The sequence below is a fragment of the Semicossyphus pulcher genome, unplaced genomic scaffold (assembly GCF_022749685.1).
Source record: "Semicossyphus pulcher isolate SPU_LCO1_2020_fin unplaced genomic scaffold, fSemPul1.0.p SCAF_1, whole genome shotgun sequence".
Lineage (NCBI taxonomy): Eukaryota > Metazoa > Chordata > Actinopteri > Labriformes > Labridae > Semicossyphus > Semicossyphus pulcher.
Window position 1 is genome coordinate 4,315,371 of NW_027211603.1, and position 20,595 is coordinate 4,335,965.

The 20,595-nt window shown below is 44.4% G+C and overlaps 1 protein-coding gene across 4 annotated transcripts in view; it reads left to right on the forward strand.

Annotated features, from left to right (window-relative positions):
* nav2a (neuron navigator 2a) overlaps positions 1-20,595 on the forward strand; it is a 128,173-nt gene that overhangs the window by 102,589 nt on the left and 4,989 nt on the right. Inside the window, exons 14-34 of one of the 4 annotated variants that reach the window (XM_069667934.1) lie at positions 786-1,002; positions 3,121-3,135; positions 3,540-3,596; positions 4,568-4,628; positions 8,172-8,195; positions 8,605-8,679; positions 12,318-12,401; positions 12,502-12,625; positions 12,958-13,085; positions 14,032-14,040; positions 16,135-16,307; positions 16,471-16,624; positions 17,123-17,309; positions 17,512-17,612; positions 17,700-17,795; positions 17,961-18,138; positions 18,298-18,533; positions 19,458-19,609; positions 19,740-19,811; positions 19,937-20,133; positions 20,219-20,337. In XM_069667934.1, coding sequence (XP_069524035.1) covers positions 786-1,002; positions 3,121-3,135; positions 3,540-3,596; positions 4,568-4,628; positions 8,172-8,195; positions 8,605-8,679; positions 12,318-12,401; positions 12,502-12,625; positions 12,958-13,085; positions 14,032-14,040; positions 16,135-16,307; positions 16,471-16,624; positions 17,123-17,309; positions 17,512-17,612; positions 17,700-17,795; positions 17,961-18,138; positions 18,298-18,533; positions 19,458-19,609; positions 19,740-19,811; positions 19,937-20,133; positions 20,219-20,337 — 2,459 coding nt within the window. Of the gene's footprint in view, positions 1-785; positions 1,003-3,120; positions 3,136-3,539; positions 3,597-4,567; positions 4,629-8,171; positions 8,196-8,604; positions 8,680-12,317; positions 12,402-12,501; positions 12,626-12,900; positions 13,086-14,031; positions 14,041-16,134; positions 16,308-16,470; positions 16,625-17,122; positions 17,310-17,511; positions 17,613-17,699; positions 17,796-17,960; positions 18,139-18,297; positions 18,534-19,457; positions 19,610-19,739; positions 19,812-19,936; positions 20,134-20,218; positions 20,338-20,595 lie in introns of all 4 variants that reach the window. The other 3 variants (XM_069667953.1, XM_069667862.1, XM_069667944.1) reach the window with 3 other exon arrangements.

Sequence of the window (20,595 nt, forward strand, 5' to 3'; positions counted from 1 at the left end):
TCAATGTGCGCTTTTGTGGGCAATGTGTTACAAGGACTGTCCTTATGAGGCCGATGACAACGTGTTTGAAAGCAGGTGCACGCTGAGGATGTAGGTGAGGACAGCGGAGGAGCAGCCCAGCCTACTCGTATAGACAGAGAGTCGCGTCAGTGGAGGTCCAATATGCTCCATTGCGATGTCGCAACTCTCTCTACGGCTGTGAAAGTACCGTCACTCACTGCTCAGTCAGTCAGTCAGACACATACAGACCCGTGTGTAGGGCTGACCCCGGCGGTCATCAAAAAATGGTAGAACCAGAGAGAGAACACATTTTTGCACTGGTCTGTTGATTTTTTCGGGAGCTGTATATGACTCTACTCATATCAATACTTTATTTTATCAGTCGACTGTCAGAAAAGTGATAGATCAATCTTTTAAGACATTTATTAAGCAAAAAAAATATCCTTTGGTAGCTGTTTTTTCTGCTTTGTTTCACCGTAAACAACAGACAGATAGAGGGAACTTGTCTTGGTGCTTTTGGTGCATGACAAACTCCGAACACAGAAGTAGAATAAAAATGGAGCAAAATAAACAGCAGTGGTCTTACTGTTGAGAAAATGATATTATATAAAGTACAGTATATCAATTTATAAGATGCTAGTCAGAAAAACTTGTAATTTGAAGGTGTTAATATACATGTTTTACAGTTTCTCTACATTTCATAGACTTAACAATAATTTAAAGAACACCAATAAAGAAAAAAAAATCCTTACTTGACTAATATTTTTCTTCTATCATTTTCACAGCCTCCAGTCCGACCTCAGCAGCTCAAATAAACCTCGCCGGTATGCGCAACAACAGCCTGACCAATCAGGACGCCTCGTTTGACCCCTGCAGCGACAACCGCCTGAGGAACTCGTGCATGTCACTGGATGAGAAGACTCGCACCATGAGCCGCTCGGGCTCCTTCAGGGACGGCTTCGAGGAAGGTAAGAGGAGACGAGGAAGGGTGATGAATATTCAGTGAGTCTCTTGGATTCTTGGCCGTGTTTTCTTCTTAGTTTGTAGAAATCTGTAATGAGGTGTAATCCTTCTCCAAGACCTGCATGCCTCCATCTTTCTATGACTCTGAAACACCCTCTTTCTTATTCCACACCTCCCCGCCAGGAGAATTATTATTCCATTTGTTTAGCGAACATTAGGAGGGATTACAACCGCTCCTCTAAGAAAAGCCCTCGATCCCCTTAGAAATCCATAATCAGCTTTGGTGCGGCTTTGTTTTTTCATAAGCTTGTTTATTGGGAAAAGTATCCAGGCGGGTTTTTCCCACCAGCAGGCAGAATCCTCGCTCAGGCGACGTTACTCCGCTGGAGTCGGCTCAATCCTCCGCTCAGGGAAACACAGAGCTTTGATTTAGAGGCTCAGACTAAGACTGGGATAGAGGTGAGCGTAGTATTGTGTTAAAAATGGTTCTTTAAATGGAAAATTCCACCTTAAACACTCAGATAATGTAACTTACATTAAAGTAAACTGACAAAACAAACAATAAGCCTTAATGTTAACCATAAGATAGTCTTTAATTTGCAAGTAAAGTACATTAGAATCAATAATTCATGGTATGGGATGGCATGGGAAATGTAGTTAATCTGTAAGTGCTGGCGTATAAAGGGAGAGAGACGGACAAAGAGCTGGGGAGCAAACCCATCGACACTGGAGCTGCTTTTGTAACCGTGCCTCGGGGGAATCAGCTGTGTGCGTGTTTCTTAAGAGAGCTGGTAAATCCAGACTTGAAAGCTCCATTTTCTTTGCCAGATTCTGAAAAAAAACATCGACTGAGATTCATTTCAACCTGACCAGATGTGCCCGCGTTCGTTGCATCTTGCCTTCTTCACCATAAAAGCCTGGTTTTGTGCAGTGCAGTGCACTGGACAGGTGATGTGAGAAAGGCCCTTCTTCAACCAGCAAATATAAAGTGCAGAAATACAGAGTTCACAAACAAGGAAATCATCTAGATGTTTACTTTTAAACTAGTTAAAATAATTGTTTATGTTTAAATGATTTGGTGTCTCGAGCTTCTCTATGTGGTGCTGTTTTCCGAGCTGCGTCATGTTGCTTTGCGATCTTTGCAGACTGTTTTTGTCTCGACCGTTTCCTTCTCACCTCGCTCCCGATTTGAAACAAGCCTGTGCGTCCTCAACTTCAAAATCTTCTCCTGCTGCTGCCACTTCCGTACGCCTCTATGCAGCTACAAATGCAAGAGACGCAATGACGTCGAACAAGAGAAGCCAAAAGCAGATAGCGCCCTCTGCTGTTTAAAAAGGAGTGTTGCAATTCAGCTCTTCCTCTCATCGATTTCAATCGTTCCTTTTATGTATCAGTATTTTATTGTGTTGCGATTTATCGTTACATCCCTACTAGAAAGGCTCTATATGTTGTTCTTTCCTCATTCTTTCCAACAAAGATCAAACCCAGAGAAATCTGCAGGTCATTCGAGGCAGCAGTGTGTTTCATTTGTTCACGTCTTCAGGGGGAAACGCGGGAAACACCAGATGATACATCAGAGAGTGAGGGAGGAAGTCTGCAAACTGTTTGTGTCAGCTGAAGTTACTTTAGGCTATATCAGATTATGTGACTAAACCCTTTGTGAATAAAACTTTTCATTTGATTATTATCATTTTTTGGGGCCTTCTATGCCTTTATTGAGAGAGAGGACAGAGGACAGTGTTGGAAACATGAAGAGAGAGTGGGGATGACACGCAGCAAAGGGCAGAGGCATCCAGCGATTTAACCGCTAAACCAATCTGGGATCCCGTCGACCGTACTCTGACGACGATTACGCTGCATTACGTTCCACCTGCTGTTGCTCTACACACGGACTGTTTTTCCTGCGTACGCCGCAGACTGCTGATGCGTGATTGGTCAATAATACAAACGGAAACCAGAACATTTGCCATCCCTAAAAACCACGTCCCCGCCTACAGATCTGTAAATAGAGATTACCGCTGAGCTAACCTGGCACCCTGTCAGATAGATTTTCATACTTTACTAATGATGTCAACAACTCCCATAATCCCACATAACGTCATGGAGTCATCAAACTATGTGTTTTGTTATTGTTTTGATGAAGGGGGTTAGGGTTAGTCAGAAATTACATGCGTTTAACTCGGGTTTAACTTTTCATCTACTTCAGTGGCTGGCTCAGATGTCACTTTAACTTTATATGCAAACTGATTGAAGTTGATTTTTCAGTGTTAACTTTGGAAGATGATTGGAAGGTGTGTTATAAAGGATACGTACAGCATTCTTTTATATACATGTCTCTGAAACAAATGCCTGTTGAGGTTTTTCTGGTATGCAGCTATTCTACAAACACACAGGTAGCGCACACCTAATGTGCACATGCACAATAACGCAGACACAAAGTTATTATTATTGCTCCCCCCGGTAGCAGATCTGTCTCGCTCTTCTCCCCGCTCCATGAGTCTGTCTTCCCTTTCAGAGGAGGAGGTAATTACAGGGATCACAGTGAGAGGCATGAGAGAGACGTGATGACATACAAGAAACCTCCATCATTACTTTCTCCCTCTTTGTGTGTGTGTGTGGAACCACAGTATGTAGGCTGCTGTTTGTGTGTACATGTGTATGTTGCTGAGGTGTAGAGTTACCCGAGCGTTGGTTGATTGACAGGACAAAAGTCACATCATCCACCCAGCACTTTGTCCTGTGGGAGAGTAACACCAAGACGCACTGTCACCTCATCCCCGTGTCCCCAAACCCTCCCACTCACCTTTACACATGCTCACCTTCTTTTTAGGTCCGGAGAAACCGAATATGTTTCTGAGACACAGATGGTCAACAAGTATAAACTGAGATCAAAGCTGTTTCCTCCACCTCTCCTTCCCCTTCCTGCGCACTGTCTGCATAGTTGACGTCATTATAGCAACATGCAACTAGCATCACATAGAGAAACTGTAACCAGGGAACGTTTGGCAGATAAAGAAGATTTCCAATTTATTTTCTGTCAACCGGCTAATGGGTTAAGATCATTGTTGCAGCTCGAAATCAGCTCTTAAAACAAAGACTTGTACGGGCCGATCGATGAGATCTGAAGGGAATATTAATTCCTATCACACCTTACCGTCTAGACCAGATGTAGATAAAAGTGAGTCCTCGGTAAACGAATGTCTGCTGCCTGTGAGGTGCATGAGTGAGCGAGCCCAGCCTCTCCGTGTGGTTGGTGACATCACACTGCTGATCCGTCCTGATCTGCGCTCAGGCAGGAAACAGAGCTGGCGTTGTGTCCCGGGCCTCTGATGTGTGATTAGCGGCTGAGTCATTAGCACAGTAATGCTTGGGCTGTTATTAGTTGCGCCACAGCCCAACTGTAGCATGCATGTAGGAGTTTTATCTTTATGACCGCAGAGCTGCTGGCAGTATGTTCAGGAGGGGGCGGGGCTGAAGAGGGAAAGTGCAGACGTGGGGAGGAAAGGTGTTTGGAGGATGGGGTTTAAGCAGGGTGGGTGGTTCGTGTGGGGGGTCTGTGTTGTGTGTGCAGATGTTCTTACTAATCCCAACTTTTACTTTCTGTCTCTTTAGTTCACGGATCATCCCTGTCTCTGGTCTCCAGCACGTCTTCCATTTACTCCACTGTAAGTACACGAAACGTCAAGAGTTACATGAGGCTGGATGTGAATTCTTCTCTAGTCCTACAGTATGAAGCTTTTTTTCCAACAATGACAAGTGTACCTTTTACTGTAAAATATTCCCCTCTATAAATATCCTGCACACAACCTTTAAGAAGCAGAGTTTAAGGGTTTAATATTCTAAGTATCTCAGGGCATAGGTCACCGGGCAGTGCCTCGGTGATGTAATCATAATGATTCTTTGACCAGTTCCAGCCAGGGTGTGTCTTCTGTCTTGCTCCTCACTATACATGCTGTAACTGCTGAAATTCCCTAAGAAAATTTTTTATATTTATGTCAGCATCAAAATTACAAAGTTACGTACGTATGTGTGACTCTACTTTAAAGTGTTAAACTAGACCTTATGTGCTTGTTTCAGTAATAAAACACCAGCATTTTTTTCACACATTAAAGATTACATCTCAAAGATTTCAGTCTCTTTGGCGGCACCTAATGGCGTCAGAAGTCCACGGTTGGCTCCGGTTGTAACTCTTGATTTTCCTGGCTGACGGTCGCTTTCCTTTTCAGACTGTTTGCTTCATCTGAGCGTCGAGTTTGTTTCTTTTTCTTTGGATTTTCACTTCTTGTTGAAGTTGTATCTGTAGTCATCCATCTTTTCTTTGTTTGTTCAGCCATAGTAGATTACTGTTTACTCGCAAGACTTGCAGAGAGCGGAAAAGCAGCCGCTTAGCTCCGCCTACCCTCTCTGGCAGACCAACCACTGCTGGCTGATGGAAAACGCGTCACTAACTGGGCGCTGTTTGTGATTTTTTCCATGAATGTCTCCACAGACACCCAGTCTGTAATACTGCAAATGCAAAGGCTTTCATCACCATTGTGTTCCCTCATTCAGCTGTAGTTAGTGACTTAACAGACATTCATTTAAATGAAAATCTTTGAGATTATACCTTTAAGTGAAGCATCAAAATGACCTCTTAAAACAAATGAAGAAACAGCTCAACACAAAGGAGTTAAACCGTTCTGGCAGTTAAACTGCAACATCTTGTTTTTAAAAAATCTTTGCGGCAGTTTTTTGCGGTTGAGATTGCTCCATTCTCCGCGCAGAAACAAGAGCGACCAGTTTCTGCTTTTGCCTTTGAAATTATGAAATATTGAGTCCTGCAGTTGGCAAATACTCGGTCACACATTTACCCTCTGATCCATCCAGGTGACTCAAACACCCTGTGAGAAAAAGGTCTGGCTGTAGTCACAAAGCCAAACTTGGGACAGCCCACAGTGGCCAATCAGAGCCTAGTCTTCCCAGCATAGCTCCGCCTCCCTCTGTGGGCTGGTTTACTCACCTGGGCAGGTGTAGCAGAGAAACTCTCAGACATTAGATCCCCACTCACATGCTGCCGCTCCGAGCCTAAGAGAGACAGTTTTGAAATCAAAGGGGGGAAGAGAGTGGAGGCAAAATGATGGCGACTTTATCCCTGACGGGCACGGTCACGTCCTGGCAGCTCACGGTAGGGAGGAGGAGAAAGGCTGGAGGGTGCCGGAGTTCTTCATTCTGCCTTTTTTGCTCTGTTGGAGTTTAATACAGCTGTAAATATAATAACAAGAAACGTATGATAGCAGATACCCTGTTTCTTTATCAATATAGGGCTGACTGATAAATGAAAAACGAATCTAATGTTTGGAAATCCGACATCTAAAACATGAAAACCAAGTTTGCTGCTGCCAGTCTGACCTGTTGTTTCCTTTAGATTCCTTTTTATGTGTTTATTTCTGTTTATTGCCGGTCTGAAAACACTCAGCATTGCTGCCATGATGTGCACAGCTCACGGGATTGCATCAGAGTGGGCGCTCTGTGTTTTGTCTATACGTCTCTGACAAACAGACTGCTCTGTTTGCGTGTCTAGGATCAGCTGGTTTTGTGCGTGTGCATGATTGACAGCTCTGTTTGGAAGTGCAGACTATGTGTAGACAGATGCCACTTTGTAAAACATCCACTTACGCTGCTGCACACACGTGCTCACACTCTGCTGTGCAGTTCACGCAAGAGGCTGTTGAAACCTGTTTAAGTGCTTCGTGGTCGGAAGGTGGAACCACAGGAAAATCATTAATTATCAGCCGCTCTGCTTCGGCGCTTCTGTCACAACACAAGCGCCGTGTTCAGGTCTCCCACAGGCCGTGAAGACTGGAGAGGTGTGGATTTGGAGGAAAGGAAAACCTCATTAAAGAAAAGAGAGAGAGCACAAACCTCGACCAACGCTGCACAATTATTGTTGTTATAAGATTAGTAACAATCAAGAAACATTTAGACAGGGATCAAATATAGAGGGATAAATCAGCCAGATTCATACATGTAGATGGAAGTGCAGTAGGTGCAGGTGTTCTCTTATTTTATCTATCCTTACATCTATTTGTATTTAATTCTTGCTGCTTTGTTTTTGTGCTGTTGCAACACCCACATTTTCCTGGGGATCAATAAAGAAGTATCTTCTCTTCTCTCTTTTGTTAGTTAGCATACTTTTTCTCTGAGTTTAGACGTTAGGAGGAAACCTAAGAAATATTTGAGATATAAGCAACAAGCAGGACCAAAAGCACAACATATTTGGCAAGTTTAATACTTTATAAATGCGGGAAAAGTCTTTAAATTATTCAATATTTCTTCATTTGTATGATATAATATGCAAAGGAAATATTCACACATCCAAAAATCTCTGTTGCAGATGCTTAGGAGAGTATCAGTTCAGTCTTGTTGCACACTGTATACTAGCTCAGCATCACAATTTATTACTAACCTTGCATTGACGGTCCAGAGGGAGAATTTGCATTCTTAGCAAGAATACAGTGTGCAGGATTTTCTTTTTTTATAATCATTAAATTTAGTTTTTGATTTTTACATAAATGTTTCAAAGTGTTCTAATGACACAAACATTGTGTTGTTGATTGATTTTAAATCACATTTAAAGCTTTAAACCAACATCAAACTTTAGCTTCAAATGAGACTGTTAATTTCCCTGTCAGCTGACCCGGCACTACGAATGAGCTGTAAAAACAGCTGCAGTCTGGTAAAGAAAGAAACACTGTTCAGTTGCAGCTTCAGTGCCCGTGCAGCTTGTTTACATGTAAATGTGGGTGTTGCATGTTACACTGTTTTGCTGTGCAGCAGCAGTAACGGCAGGGCGTGTTGTGTTCGTGCAAGGGTTTGTTTTGCCTGCTCTCACTCTGTATGTATTTTCCTACCTGTCTTTTCTTACTATTGTTCTGTGTGCAGCCTATAAGGACAATGGACTCTCTCTCTCTCTCTCTCTCTCACACACACACACACACATCCCAATGAAATGCCTTCAGGAGGATATCTCTGCTTTCCAGACATATTACACCAGACAATCTCCTCCACAGTTTATAAAGCTCGTCTCCGCGGAGCTAATAAATCAAAAAGCAGGCAGGACATATGCGTGGTGCTCGGTCTGACCTCGGGCAGCTTCGACTGCTCTTCTTTTTCATTAACGCAGTGCTTCCTCTAATGATTTTCTCTCCTTCTGATGTTTGTTTTCGCAGAACGAGGAGAAGTCTCAGTCGGAGGTAAGCTTCAGCACGCCCACATCCCTTCTCTCCTGTGTTTTCTCAGCTCTTTAATTTTCTATGTGCGGTGGCTGGACTTGTTGGAACACGGGGGCGTTTTCACAGTTGTGTCTGGTTACACATGTAACTGTATTGTGCGTGACCCTGTACCAGGCCCTTGTTCCTGTCTGAACACCTGCGTACACCTGTATGTGCTCTTTTATGCCCCCACTGCTTTTCATCTCTTAACCTCAACATATCAGACCTCCAATCTGGGAGACTCCCTCAGTGGTTGCCACATTTCTTTCTTCATTTTATATCTAAATGCAAGTGTATGTGTGCGTCTGTCAGGTGTTGCATGCTTTTATAGAGCAGGTATGTGTGCTTTTGTCCTGCTGCTTTTTGATGTCGTGCTTTTTTACGTCTGCAGATCCGCAAGCTGCGCAGGGAGCTGGACGCCTCCCAGGAGAAGGTTTCCGCCCTGACGACACAACTCAGTGCCAATGTGAGTGTGCAAGCATGCAAACACACACACACACACACACACACACACACACACACACACACACACACACACACACACACACACACACAGAAAACTTCCAGACGTATTTGGACACAGTTCCCATTTATCGTGCTACAAATCAAATCGCTAATATACTCATTAAATTTGTGACTACTTGCAACAAAGGCTGTGCAGGCCGGTGGTTTTAGCCTATATGTACTACAGAAATGGCCGTTTTCTTTAAATTCCAATACATTTTTGCTGTGTACACCGTTCATTCATAATATTCTGCGTCTGAAAATGTGAGTTACTTTCTTAAAAGTGCCTTTAATTCAAGTCTTTGAGTCGACTGCTACGTCGAGTCTAGCTGCTAAGAGGGTGTACTTGCTGTGAGCTAAACAGCAGCTTCCGCATGCTAATATGCTGCCAATGACTGTGCTAAATGCTGATATTTAGCAGTTATAATATTTACCATGACCGTCATAGTTTAACATGTTAGCACTCGTACATTTGCTAATTAGCGCTAATAAATTAAATGGCACTGGATCCACAAAAAGGTTGCACTCTCAGCAGACCTCCGTTCTCCTTTTAAGACAATGAATGTCTGTACTACATGCTGATCCATTAAAGTGTTGAGATAGTGTTTGACTGTCAGACCAATATTGACATTCTTAGAGCTTCAATGCAAGCGTGGAAAAAACACAGATAGGGACAAAACAATCCCAAAATAGTGATGGGCTGCACGCGCGCCATACTGAGTGGACCAGTGTGTTTACCTTTAGCTGAGAGGATCAGCCCAACGGAGCGCAGAGAAGACGATCAAACTTGGCTATCTAGAGAATCTAAAAATCGTAACAAGGTTTTTTGTGTGCACATTTAAACTAAAGTGATTATTGGCTGTTGAAAATTCAAATTCAAATCATGTTTTTCACTAGTTTCTGAAAATACATGTCAAAACTATTCAACTAAAATTTAAGTTGCAGTGCCACTTTTAAAAGTCTGTGAAATTTGGCACTCGTTCCCTCTCTAATACCCAAACACACGCAAGCACCTTTCGTGATATTCATCAAGTACTGAGCAGATAACCCCCGCAGAGCACTTTACCCTGAGAGGGTATAATTTCACATCTGGCAGAACCATCAGAAAGTCACGTTAAGCGTCTGCAGACACGAACGTCTCTGCCACCCTGCCTCCCGAGTTGCACAAGTCTCGCCACGCTCGGCTTGTAATCTGCTGCCTGAGTCAGAGCGCGCTGGCGGTTCAGCCGTGGATTAGAGATATGGAAGGAAGGCAAAGGTGTTAGGTTACAGCGGAGAGTCGAGTCTCAGCACAGTGCTGAGCGACTGTCCCAGATGTGGACTGAAGATTTACAGCTGATGACGCCTGGATACAAGAAGGTGCGGTGTCAGTGCTGAAAGACAAACACAGACAGAACACAGACAGAGGAGCTGGTAGTGGGGGGTCATGGAGGTGCGATTGTAGGGGCTGCCGGGGGAGGGGCTTTGCTCAAATATTTCATTACAAGCATCAGACAGATGATGAATTATCTGAGCACACCTTTGAGCCCCCGAGGCGGAGAATCTAAGAACGTCTTCTGTGCAAAAAAGTCACGACTGAAATCACACATCAGTCAACACTTTACTCAACTCTCACTCACACGTCCTGCAGGCATTTGTAATGTTTAAAGCCTCATACAGTGATGGATGACCCTTGTTCGACTGGTGTGCTCTAACCGGCAAAATCAGCTGAAAACAGACAAGCATGTAAAGTAAAGTTTGCTTATCTTGGACGTCTACACAATCCTTTGACAAAAGGCTTCTTTAACTTGTTTACACTCAATCCTGCCTGCGTGATCGAAGTCTCTCATGTAGTCAATCAATCTGACAATATCTGCACAACATGTCAGCCAGAAATCCATCAAACTACGTTCAAACAAGTTTGAGACCGATGCAGATTAGGAGGGTAAAAATTCACCGATTAACACTATGGTGGCTGATAGAGGACATTTTTTAGCTACGTGTACATCAGCCTTTTCTTGATGGATTTGCACTGATTTAGCACCAATATGACTGTGCAAAGGGTGCCTTCTTAAAGAAAAAACATTTTTAAAAGATATTTAACATTGCCAACCAATTGTGCCGACCACAGTCTCCTCAAACTCTCCTAGATGATCTGCAGACAGTGCTGAGAATGTTGTAAATTAGGGAGTCAGACGTTGATCTGCTGGACAAACTATATGTTCACTTTATTTTTAAATTGTACTGTTTTCTGCGGAAAACGTTTTCGTATTGACGCATATCAGAAAACATACAGCCAATACTGATACATCTGAGAGATGTCCATCCAGCAGGTTGTTGTCCCCCGATAGGGTGAGCAGGTACCTCCGCGATAACAACCTGCTCACTACACATTATCCCGCTTATTACACGGCCTTTTACTTACAAAATGAATAATTTGACGCAAAATATTGATTTGGAAATGATTTTATTAATTTAAAAATGATTATTTTAAAACAGTTAAGCTAACCAAGTTTTATTATATTTCTTCTGATGGTGAAGTAAGTTGATCCCGACCACAGGAATCAGCACAGCACCTGATTTAGGTCTGTCTTGTCACTGTCGAGACCCTTTGCCACTGGTCAAAAAACTGGCTAACACCCGGCTTTTTTATTCAGTGGGAAAGGCTACAATCTGCATTCAGCCCCGGATCAAATGACTCTGCAGTCAACTAGGGTAATTATCGCCTAGACTCCAATCGGCAATGACAGGAACACAAAACCCTTGTCGACACGCTAATCTCCGCCCCCTTTCCGGCGCGATGCTATGCTCCGTCTGTAACTTCTGCGACTCCTCGTCATCTCATCTACAAACTCAACCCGTCTCCGTCCGAGCAGCGCTCGAACATCATTCCAAGTTTATCGGCGCTGAGTTTGATAAACAGACTGAATGAGTAATAGATACAATAAAGACCTAACCAGAGTAACATCTTCACTGTTAACTAACCCTGTCTCCGGCGCGTTTGTGACGTCAGATGGTGACGCAGCAGAAAAGAGACGACAGGAGTATACTTGACTGGCAATGGGAAAAGAGACAATCGGCAATACAGTTAGTCCTCCTGATTGTGTAATTAGAGTCGCGTTCCGAGCAACGGTCTGCTTTTATACATTTTGACAACCAATATATCAGCCAGGCTCTAAAAGTGACCCACAGATGGGTCCATGTTGTCATCGGTTCAGTCTGGGGCCTCGGCATGAATGACTGGTTTTAGCTCTGAGGACTGTTGTTGGTGAAGATGATGTCATGGTTTGGCTTCAGCGCTGTGTTTGTAGTGTGGGAACCATTCACAGCTGACCTGCAGGGGATAATCATTTATGACAGGGTGTTCTTATTTTTCACGATTATGTGGATCATTTGAATGTGGCTCTCAGTTTGATACTAAGATTACTAGACTGATGTCATGTTTGGGTTTCAGCCCCAAGGTTGCAGCGGTTGTTTCGACATCTCTCACGTTGGACAGATCTTACATGGACAGCTGTTTATGATCTGGGATTGGAGAATTTGTGTTTAGCCGTAATGTTTTATGTGCTTGTGGAAGATGCTGACATATAAAGTGTTGGATGCATGTGGTTTCTCCTGCAGGCTCACCTGGTGGCAGCGTTTGAACAGAGTCTGGGTAACATGACCATCAGGCTGAAGAGTCTCACCTTGACGGCAGAGCAGAAGGTAAAAACAGTTCCTCCTGTTTTATATCAGACTGCAATGTACACCAACATCTGAGTCAGTGCAGTAGATGTGTTGCTTTGACCCTCTCGTCTCTTTATAGGACTCTGAGCTGAATGAGTTGAGGAAGACCATCGAGCTGCTGAAGAAGCAGAACGCTGTCGCTCAGGCTGCAATCAACGGAGTCATCAACACACCTGAACTCACACGTAAAGGGGAAAGGACAGGTACAGACACGCCATGCAAACGCTCAGCAAAGGGGGAACAGAATGTTGTAGATTTCAGTCATGCACTTCTGCACTCTTGTATGAAAGACAGTAGTTAAATTATCTCTTTTGGTTATCAGCACATTTAAGAGGGATAAGCCATCCACTTTTTTAATAGAAATAAACTAATTCCAATAGTCCCAAGAGGACAGCACTGACTTACTGAGACTTAAAGAAAGACATGCTGCAGATAATGTATGACAACACGTTTCCCGTCCCTGTCTGTCTCTGCACAGCCGGCAGTAACGGCAGCCCTCAGCAGCAGCAGCAGCAGCAGCAGCATCAGCAGCCAGACCTGCGCATCAGGCGGCAGCACTCCTCCGACAGCGTCAGCAGCATCACCAGCGCGACCAGCCACTCCAGCGTGGGCTCCAACATGGACGCCGACGCTAAGAACAAGAAGAAGAACAAGAAGAACTGGGTAAGAATGATGCATTTAAAGATTTCAATGTGACTTGTTTTTGTCTTTGCTTTGCGCATTTTCATGCATGCGTTGGTGTCACATGTTTGGGTTCCTTCCTTTTTAGGCATCTTTCTCTGGGGAAAAGGTGAATACACTCTTAGATTCAGTCCTGTTGAATACCAAGTAGTGATTGATTTAATGATTTGCAATCAAAAACATCTGAAATCTGGGGCTTAAACTTGCCTTAAACAGTTTTTTGTTTCCTTTTCTCGTCCTGCAAATTACCAAATCAATTCCTATAGGCTAGTATCTAGTCCTCATTCTTTAGTAGTGATCATACATCGAAACATCTTCCATACTCTAACTTACATCTTAAAAGACATGACCTTTTCCTTTGTGTTGCTGAAAGGCGTTTATGTGCACCGGAGGACAAGTCAGAGACGACGACGTACGCAACTTTATTCCTCTGTGTCGTCCCGTAAACTGAAACCATGTTGTGTTAGCTGCGTGTGGTTGTCAGAATCTGATCCTGATGTTGAAGTTTAGGCAGAGCAGTGTGGTGCTTTGTGTTAGCAGTTAACAGACATGAGCTCGTGTCGAGTTTCCTGCTTTAAGTCACAGTGATAATAAACCATCCTCCTGTGTGTGCGTGAGCTTCTAGCTGTCACAGTTTGTGTAGGTGAGACCCCACAGCAGGCTCCATGCAGGTGCTCCTGCAGAGTGTGTGTGTATAGGGGCTGTGTGTGTGTGTCTGCGAGTGCATAATGGATCATCAAAGACCTCCTGTGTCACGGTGGTTGTGATGTAGCATTAGCCTGCAGCTGTCTGGACGTTTAATAAAATCAGCTTCAGTCTTGTAGGCTCCTTTAGTTTAATCTCTGTCCCTCCATAACACATTAACACACCCATATGAACATGTGCTGTTTTGTCTCTCTGTCTTCCTTTGCTTCGCTTCATGTGGCAGGTCTATGAGGTAAGACTGGTACGCTGCGTGAAATGAGAGCTGCCTAACCCCTGCACTTTTTCTAGGTTACTAACCGTAGTCCTTCTCTTCCTGCTGTAGTGCCTGTTCTCTCCTCTTAAACACTGCCTCCCTCTCCCTGAAAAGCTGCTCTTATGACACCTGAGCCGGCTCTTACAAGGAGGAAAAATCCACCCATGAATACTTTGACATGAGAGCTGCAACAACCGATTAATTAATCACCAACAATTTTGAGAAGAAATTTATTTTTAAATGATTTAAAGGATAATAAGAAGAGAAACTTTCCTTTTATAAATTTAAGTATTCACAGTGGATTTCTCCTTCAAACACAAACTCTTGCTCAAACAATCAAACAGATTTTTTAAGTTCAGCTTAGTTTGAGAAATAAACACACACACTGCTGCTTGCAGAGCTTTGCCTCCACCACCTCAGCCTCCACCTCTCTAGTATAAAGTATTTGGCCCACTCTCGCATACCCAGGGCACCCAGGGTTTGCATCGTGCTGCCTGTAAAGCCATAGCATGCTGCTTGGCTTTCCCAGGGAGCATCTTACGAGCAGAGCCATGAGCGCCAAGTATAACTGTAGGAGCCATTTCTGACTTTTGTACGTGTAGCACCCAAACGATCCAGTAGGTGGCACCGTGATACTTCAGAATCCTACATAGGTAGGAACGTTCATTTAGGTGTTTCTTAATCTCTATTTAGGGACGTGGATTTTAGGGATGGCAAGTCTTCTGGTTTCCGTTTGTACAACGTTTGTAGTCCGAGTAATACTGACCAATCACGTATCAGCAGGCTGCTGCGTATGCAGGAAAAACAGTCCGTGAGGACAGCAAAAGCAGGTGGAACGCAATCTGCCGTAATGACATCCCGGCTCCCATCAGCAGCTCTGACAATGATTTGGCTTCTATTAAACTTTATAAACAGACATCTGCAGCAAGCTAACAATCTGTTTTCATCTAAAATTCAACTTGGGATAAATTCCCTGACGCGGTGTCAGGAAAACCGTTCAGCGTTTAGATTTCCCGACTTCCTCGAATGCATCAGATCGATCCAACCTCCGTTCAACAAACGAGCATTTTAAAAGTAGTTTTCTTCTCCTCTTGAGGACAGACCTGAGCTTTCATTTTTACTTTTTATAAATCAGCATCATGATGATAAAATATTGGTAAAGGTAAGACCTGTTAATTAAAGTCAGTCACAAGAAAAACTGTTTCTTTTTCTGTAAACAAAGCAGCATGGGGAAAAGAAAGTCTGGACTGAAAGTTATCGCTAACCCCCGGCTACACGCCCCGCATGTTCACCGTTGTCCCCAGAGGCTGTATCACTGGCGGACTACAGCGAATGGGATCCGAGACATCATGCATCTTAATGGTTGAAGACACTGACTAAACAGTGACTAATACATCTTCCAGTAAAAGCATAAACAGATGTTGGACTCTGTTTTGTTCGCAAGACTGCAAAGTGATTCCACAGCGAGCGCAACAATTATTAGCCTGTCTATGCAGCCCCTCAGTGGTGTTCATTTTTGCTCCTCCTCGTCGAGTGAATTCTGAAGTACCAGGGTGCCACCTACTGGACTATTTGGTTCCTACAATAACTATATTTGTATTTGCAATAATTGGTCAGAATCGAGCGTTCCTGACTAAAATAATGTTATTTATACATCAGAGTTCTTTAAAGTAAGTTAAAAAAATATCAAATGGTTGAACTACAGACTAAATGCAAAGCAAGATACATTTAATCTTATTTTAGTGTTAAACACAGAACTCCTTTTTTTCAGTCGTCTAAAAGTCTGAAAAATAAAAAAAGCCCTCAGCAGCGGTAACATACATTCCACCTTCCTCTGACAAACACACAACACATTACACACACTCATTGTTTGTGTTGTGAGCTGTCGCTCAGGTCATAAGACGGTCTACCCATAATTCCCCTTTCTCCCTCACTTGCACTTTTTAACAGCTGCTTTTCTCCACTTTCCCCGGCACACTCCTTCTCCTTCTCCTCCTCCCCTCGGTGTTTTTGGGAGCGTTTCCCTCCCCTGCTCACCGTGTCTTTCTCTTTGTATCTGTTTCCCCCCTGCAGCTGAGGAGCTCCTTCAAACAAGCGTTCAGCAAGAAGAAATCTCCCAAGTCGGCCTCTTCTCACTCTGACATCGAGGAGATGACCGACTCGTCGCTGCCGTCCTCGCCCAAACTGCCCCACAACGGCTCTGCGGCGTCCAGCCACATGCTCAGAAACACACACTCTAACTCGCTGTACGTACACATCATCACTCCTGGGTATAAAGATGATCCTGTCAAAAAAGCATTCACGTAAAAAGGAGGAAAAAATGTTAAGACTAGTACAGAGGAGAAGCGTACCACACTTTGTGATGTCACTAAACAGCTGTCCTGTTTCTGTGCGTGTGTGCGTGAACAGATTGTCTGAGTGTTTGGACAGCGAGGCGGAGACGGTGATGCAGCTGCGCAGTGAGCTCAGGGAGAAGGAGATGAAGCTGACGGATATCCGTCTGGAGGCTTTAAGCTCCGCCCATCAGCTGGACCAGCTCCGGGAGGCCATGAATCGCATGCAGGTCTGCAAACAAACACAAACATAGACACATACACACACCAAAAGAATATAAAGAGTAAATTAAATGTGTTCATTTTGTTGCTTTTGAATGTTTGAATCATGTGTTTTGCCAGTGAAAGAGATGCTCACATATGTTATCATAGGATTAACAGTAAAACTAACTTTTAAAGTTAATTCTTCTTGAATAAATGAACAGAATTATTCCTTTGCGAAGCCACTTAAATCCACAATAAAAGGCTCTTTGTAGTTCGAGCAATGCTTTTGGTAACAGAGCTCTCCACATACTGCAGTAACTGGTCTAACTGGTTGATTTAACTCATTGTCAACCATCGTTTCAACCTTAAAACATCAGATATTTGAGAGAAGATATTTTTGCTCTGAACATGCTTTCAATTACACGAGTTGTCCTGTAGGGGGAGCTATAATTTAACCGTAGAATTTATTAAATTAATCTTACAGTTGTTTATTTATTTGTAACTTCACCTCTGTGTGTCTGCAGCTGGAGATCGAGAAGCTGAAGGTGGAGAACGACCGTCTGAAGGTGGAGAATCAGGGCAGCAGGATCGGCTCCCAGGCCTCCATCTCCACCTCTCCTCCCCCTCACGCACACAGCCAGGCTCAGGGAAGCGGACCGGCTCTGCCCCAGCACAGCCTCAACCTCACCACCAGCGAGTCCACCAGCCTGGGTTAGTTACAGGAAACTTCACTTCCTGATTGATTGATATCAAATGTTCTTAATAAATGGATTAGTTGTTTAGAGCAGGAATAAAACCTCCAATAAACACACAAATCAGCCTTTAGCTTAGATATATAACGTTTGAATTTTTCAACCTATAACCTTGGTAATGGGGAGAAACCTTGTCTGACTTTGCTCTGCCCTCCTGTCAGACATGCTGCTGGACGACACCGGCGGGGAGGGAGGGATGAGGAAGGAGGGGCGGCACGTGAAGATGGTCGTAAGCCTGGAAGAGGACAGCAAGTGGGGAGAGGTGAGACCGGTTTGAAAACACAGCTCAAACCGTTACCATACATAAAGGCTCTTTGGTTTCTAAACCAGTCGTGTTTTTCCATCACAGGAGGGCCGGCCTCGTCATTTCCTGATAGGTTGCATCGGTGTTAGCGGGAAAACCAAGTGGGACGTCCTGGACGGGGTGGTCCGACGCCTATTCAAGGTAAACATATACAGGCAACAAGCGTCAGTGTTTTTATAAGACTGAATGACATCAAGAAGTATTTATTGATCGAGTCTTGGCAGTTTTATTTCCTGTAACTATCGCTGTAACTTTGAGAAAGTTCACAAAAACACCCTGTAAATGCCGGTGTCTTGTGTCTGACAGGAGTACATCACCCACGTGGACCCGGTGAGCCAGCTGGGCCTGAGCTCAGACAGCGTGGAGGGATACAACATCGGAGAGATCCACCGACCCAGCAGCCTCAAGGGCGCCCACACGCCTGAGCTGCTGCCCTGCGGCTACCTGGTGGGAGACAGCAACACCATCAACATCCAGCTCAAAGGTACCATCACCTTATCAAGCTCACGCTGCAAATACATATTCTGTTCTGCCCCTCAGTAAGACGTATTGAAATAGGAAACACAAGTTAGTATACAGGTAAATAAAGTTATAAAGATAATTACCTTAAACTCACCATCTATCCTCTCTCCTTCGTGTCCAGGCGTGAGCAGTGAGAACGTGGACTCTCTGGTGTTCGACACTCTGATCCCGAAGCCGATGCTGCAGCGCTACGTCTCCCTGCTGAAGGAGCACAGACGCGTCATCCTGTCGGGCCCCAGCGGCACAGGGAAGACCTACCTGGCCAATCAGCTATCCCGACACCTGCTGCTGCTGGAGGGCCGACCTCTGACCCCGCACGCTGTCGTCACTTTCAACGTGGACCACAAGTCCAGCAAGGTAAACATGCAAAATCTGTTTTATCTGCAGGCAACACAATGGCTACGTTTTGGAGATGGTAGCTGAATTTGTCAGTAAGAAAGACGTTTTGTTTCAGTACTGAAACTTAACATCAAAAAGGATTGCCCTACTTGTATCCAGCTTGTATACTTCATACACGTAAACAGCTGTATGAACTGTAAGTGAAACAAGAACACTCCACTAAGACTGTAAAATAAAGATTATTGGCCTACAACAAACATCTCTTCAAACTGACACGAGGAAGCAGCGTTTCCAAAAGTCTGAGTTTTAGGGGCTTTAAACCACCAGAGTTCTGTATACGCTCGGCATACACGTTAAGCTTTCTGATGAAAACTACATTTTTATTCTGGATGTAGCCTAAGGCGGGGCTGCACGGTGGTGCAGAGGTTAGTGCTGTCGCCTCACAGCTAGAAGGTTCCTGGTTCGGGTCCCGGTTCTGACATAGAGGGCCTTTCTGTGTGGAGTTTGCATGTTCTCCCCGTGCAGGCGTGGGTTCCCTCCGGGTAGCTTCCTCCCTCAGTCCAAAGATAGGTCGTTAGGTTCATTGGTGACGCTAAAATTACCTGTAGGTGTGAATTTGAGCTCTGTGAGTTAGCCCTGTGATTGACTGGTGATCAGTCCATGTGTAACCCTGCCTCTCACCCAATAGGCTCCAGCCCCCCAAGACCCTGAACAGGATAAGCGGTATAGATAATGGATGGATGGATGTAGTCTAAGGCACCAAATGGTTAATTTAACCCATCTAGATAACTAAAAAATGTATAGCAAACAACCCAAGTTTGCGTCTAAGTCACATAAACATGCTGGCTTATATTAGATAGAAAGATTGGTGGAAAAAACCCTACACATAAACACATAAATAATGCTCTCTCTCTCTCTCTCTCTCTCGCTCACTCTCTGTAGGAGCTGCGTCAGTACCTGTCAGGTCTGGCTGAGCAGTGCAGCGGTGTCCCGGGGGCAGAGAGCCCTCTGGTGGTCATCCTGGATAACCTGCATCACGTCAGCTCGCTGGGAGAGATCTTCAACGGGGTCTTCAACTCTAACTACCAGCACTGGTCAGTTCACACATAAACACACACACACACTCAGACATTCTTCTGCACAATCATGCTAAAAATGGTGTAACTTAATGTACTAATGTAACCTGATAAGAAAGAATAATAATCAGTTTCTCTCTCCTTTCAGCCCCTACATTATTGGCACAATGAGCCAAGCAACATCATCCGCCCCCAACCTGCAGCTGCACCACAACTTCAGGTAAACTCCTACAAATACCCTCCATCTAACTCGGCTGCTGGATGCACGACTGATTCACGACTTCTGAAAACACAATTAATCTGGAGGAAATTAATACCTGATACCCCGGTATGTTGTCTGATCAGGTGGGTGCTCTGTGCCAACCACATGGAGCCGGTGAAAGGCTTCCTTGGTCGCTACCTGAGGAGAAAGCTGATCGAGACGGAGATTGGCAGCCGGACGCGGAACATAGAGCTGGTGAAGATCATCGACTGGATCCCGCGGGTTTGGCACCACCTCAACCGCTTCCTGGAGACACACAGCTCCTCTGACGTCACCATCGGTAAGAGACCGATGCACGACATTAAGTCAGTTAGTAAACCTGTAGAAAGAATCTGCGTCTCACCTCTGTGCTCTGTGACGTGCAGGACCTCGGCTCTTCTTGTCTTGTCCCATGGACGTGGAGGGATCCAGAGTTTGGTTCACCGACCTCTGGAACTACTCCGTCATCCCCTACATGCTGGAGGCCGTACGAGAGGGACTGCAGGTAACACACACACACGCATGCACACATACAGTAGCTATAACAATATACCTAATCAATACAGAGACTTGATTTGACAAGGATCCAGCTGAGTGAAGCAGAAGTGTAATGAGTCTGAGCATGGTTCAGATTTGCCCTCTCGGAGGATCAGGGTTATGTTCATCAAAGTGAAATGGATTCAATTTGTACTCTCAATCTGCGCGTAATTAGCATCTGATTTAATTAGGCTGCAGCTAATCACCAGAATGCAGGCTCTGTGAG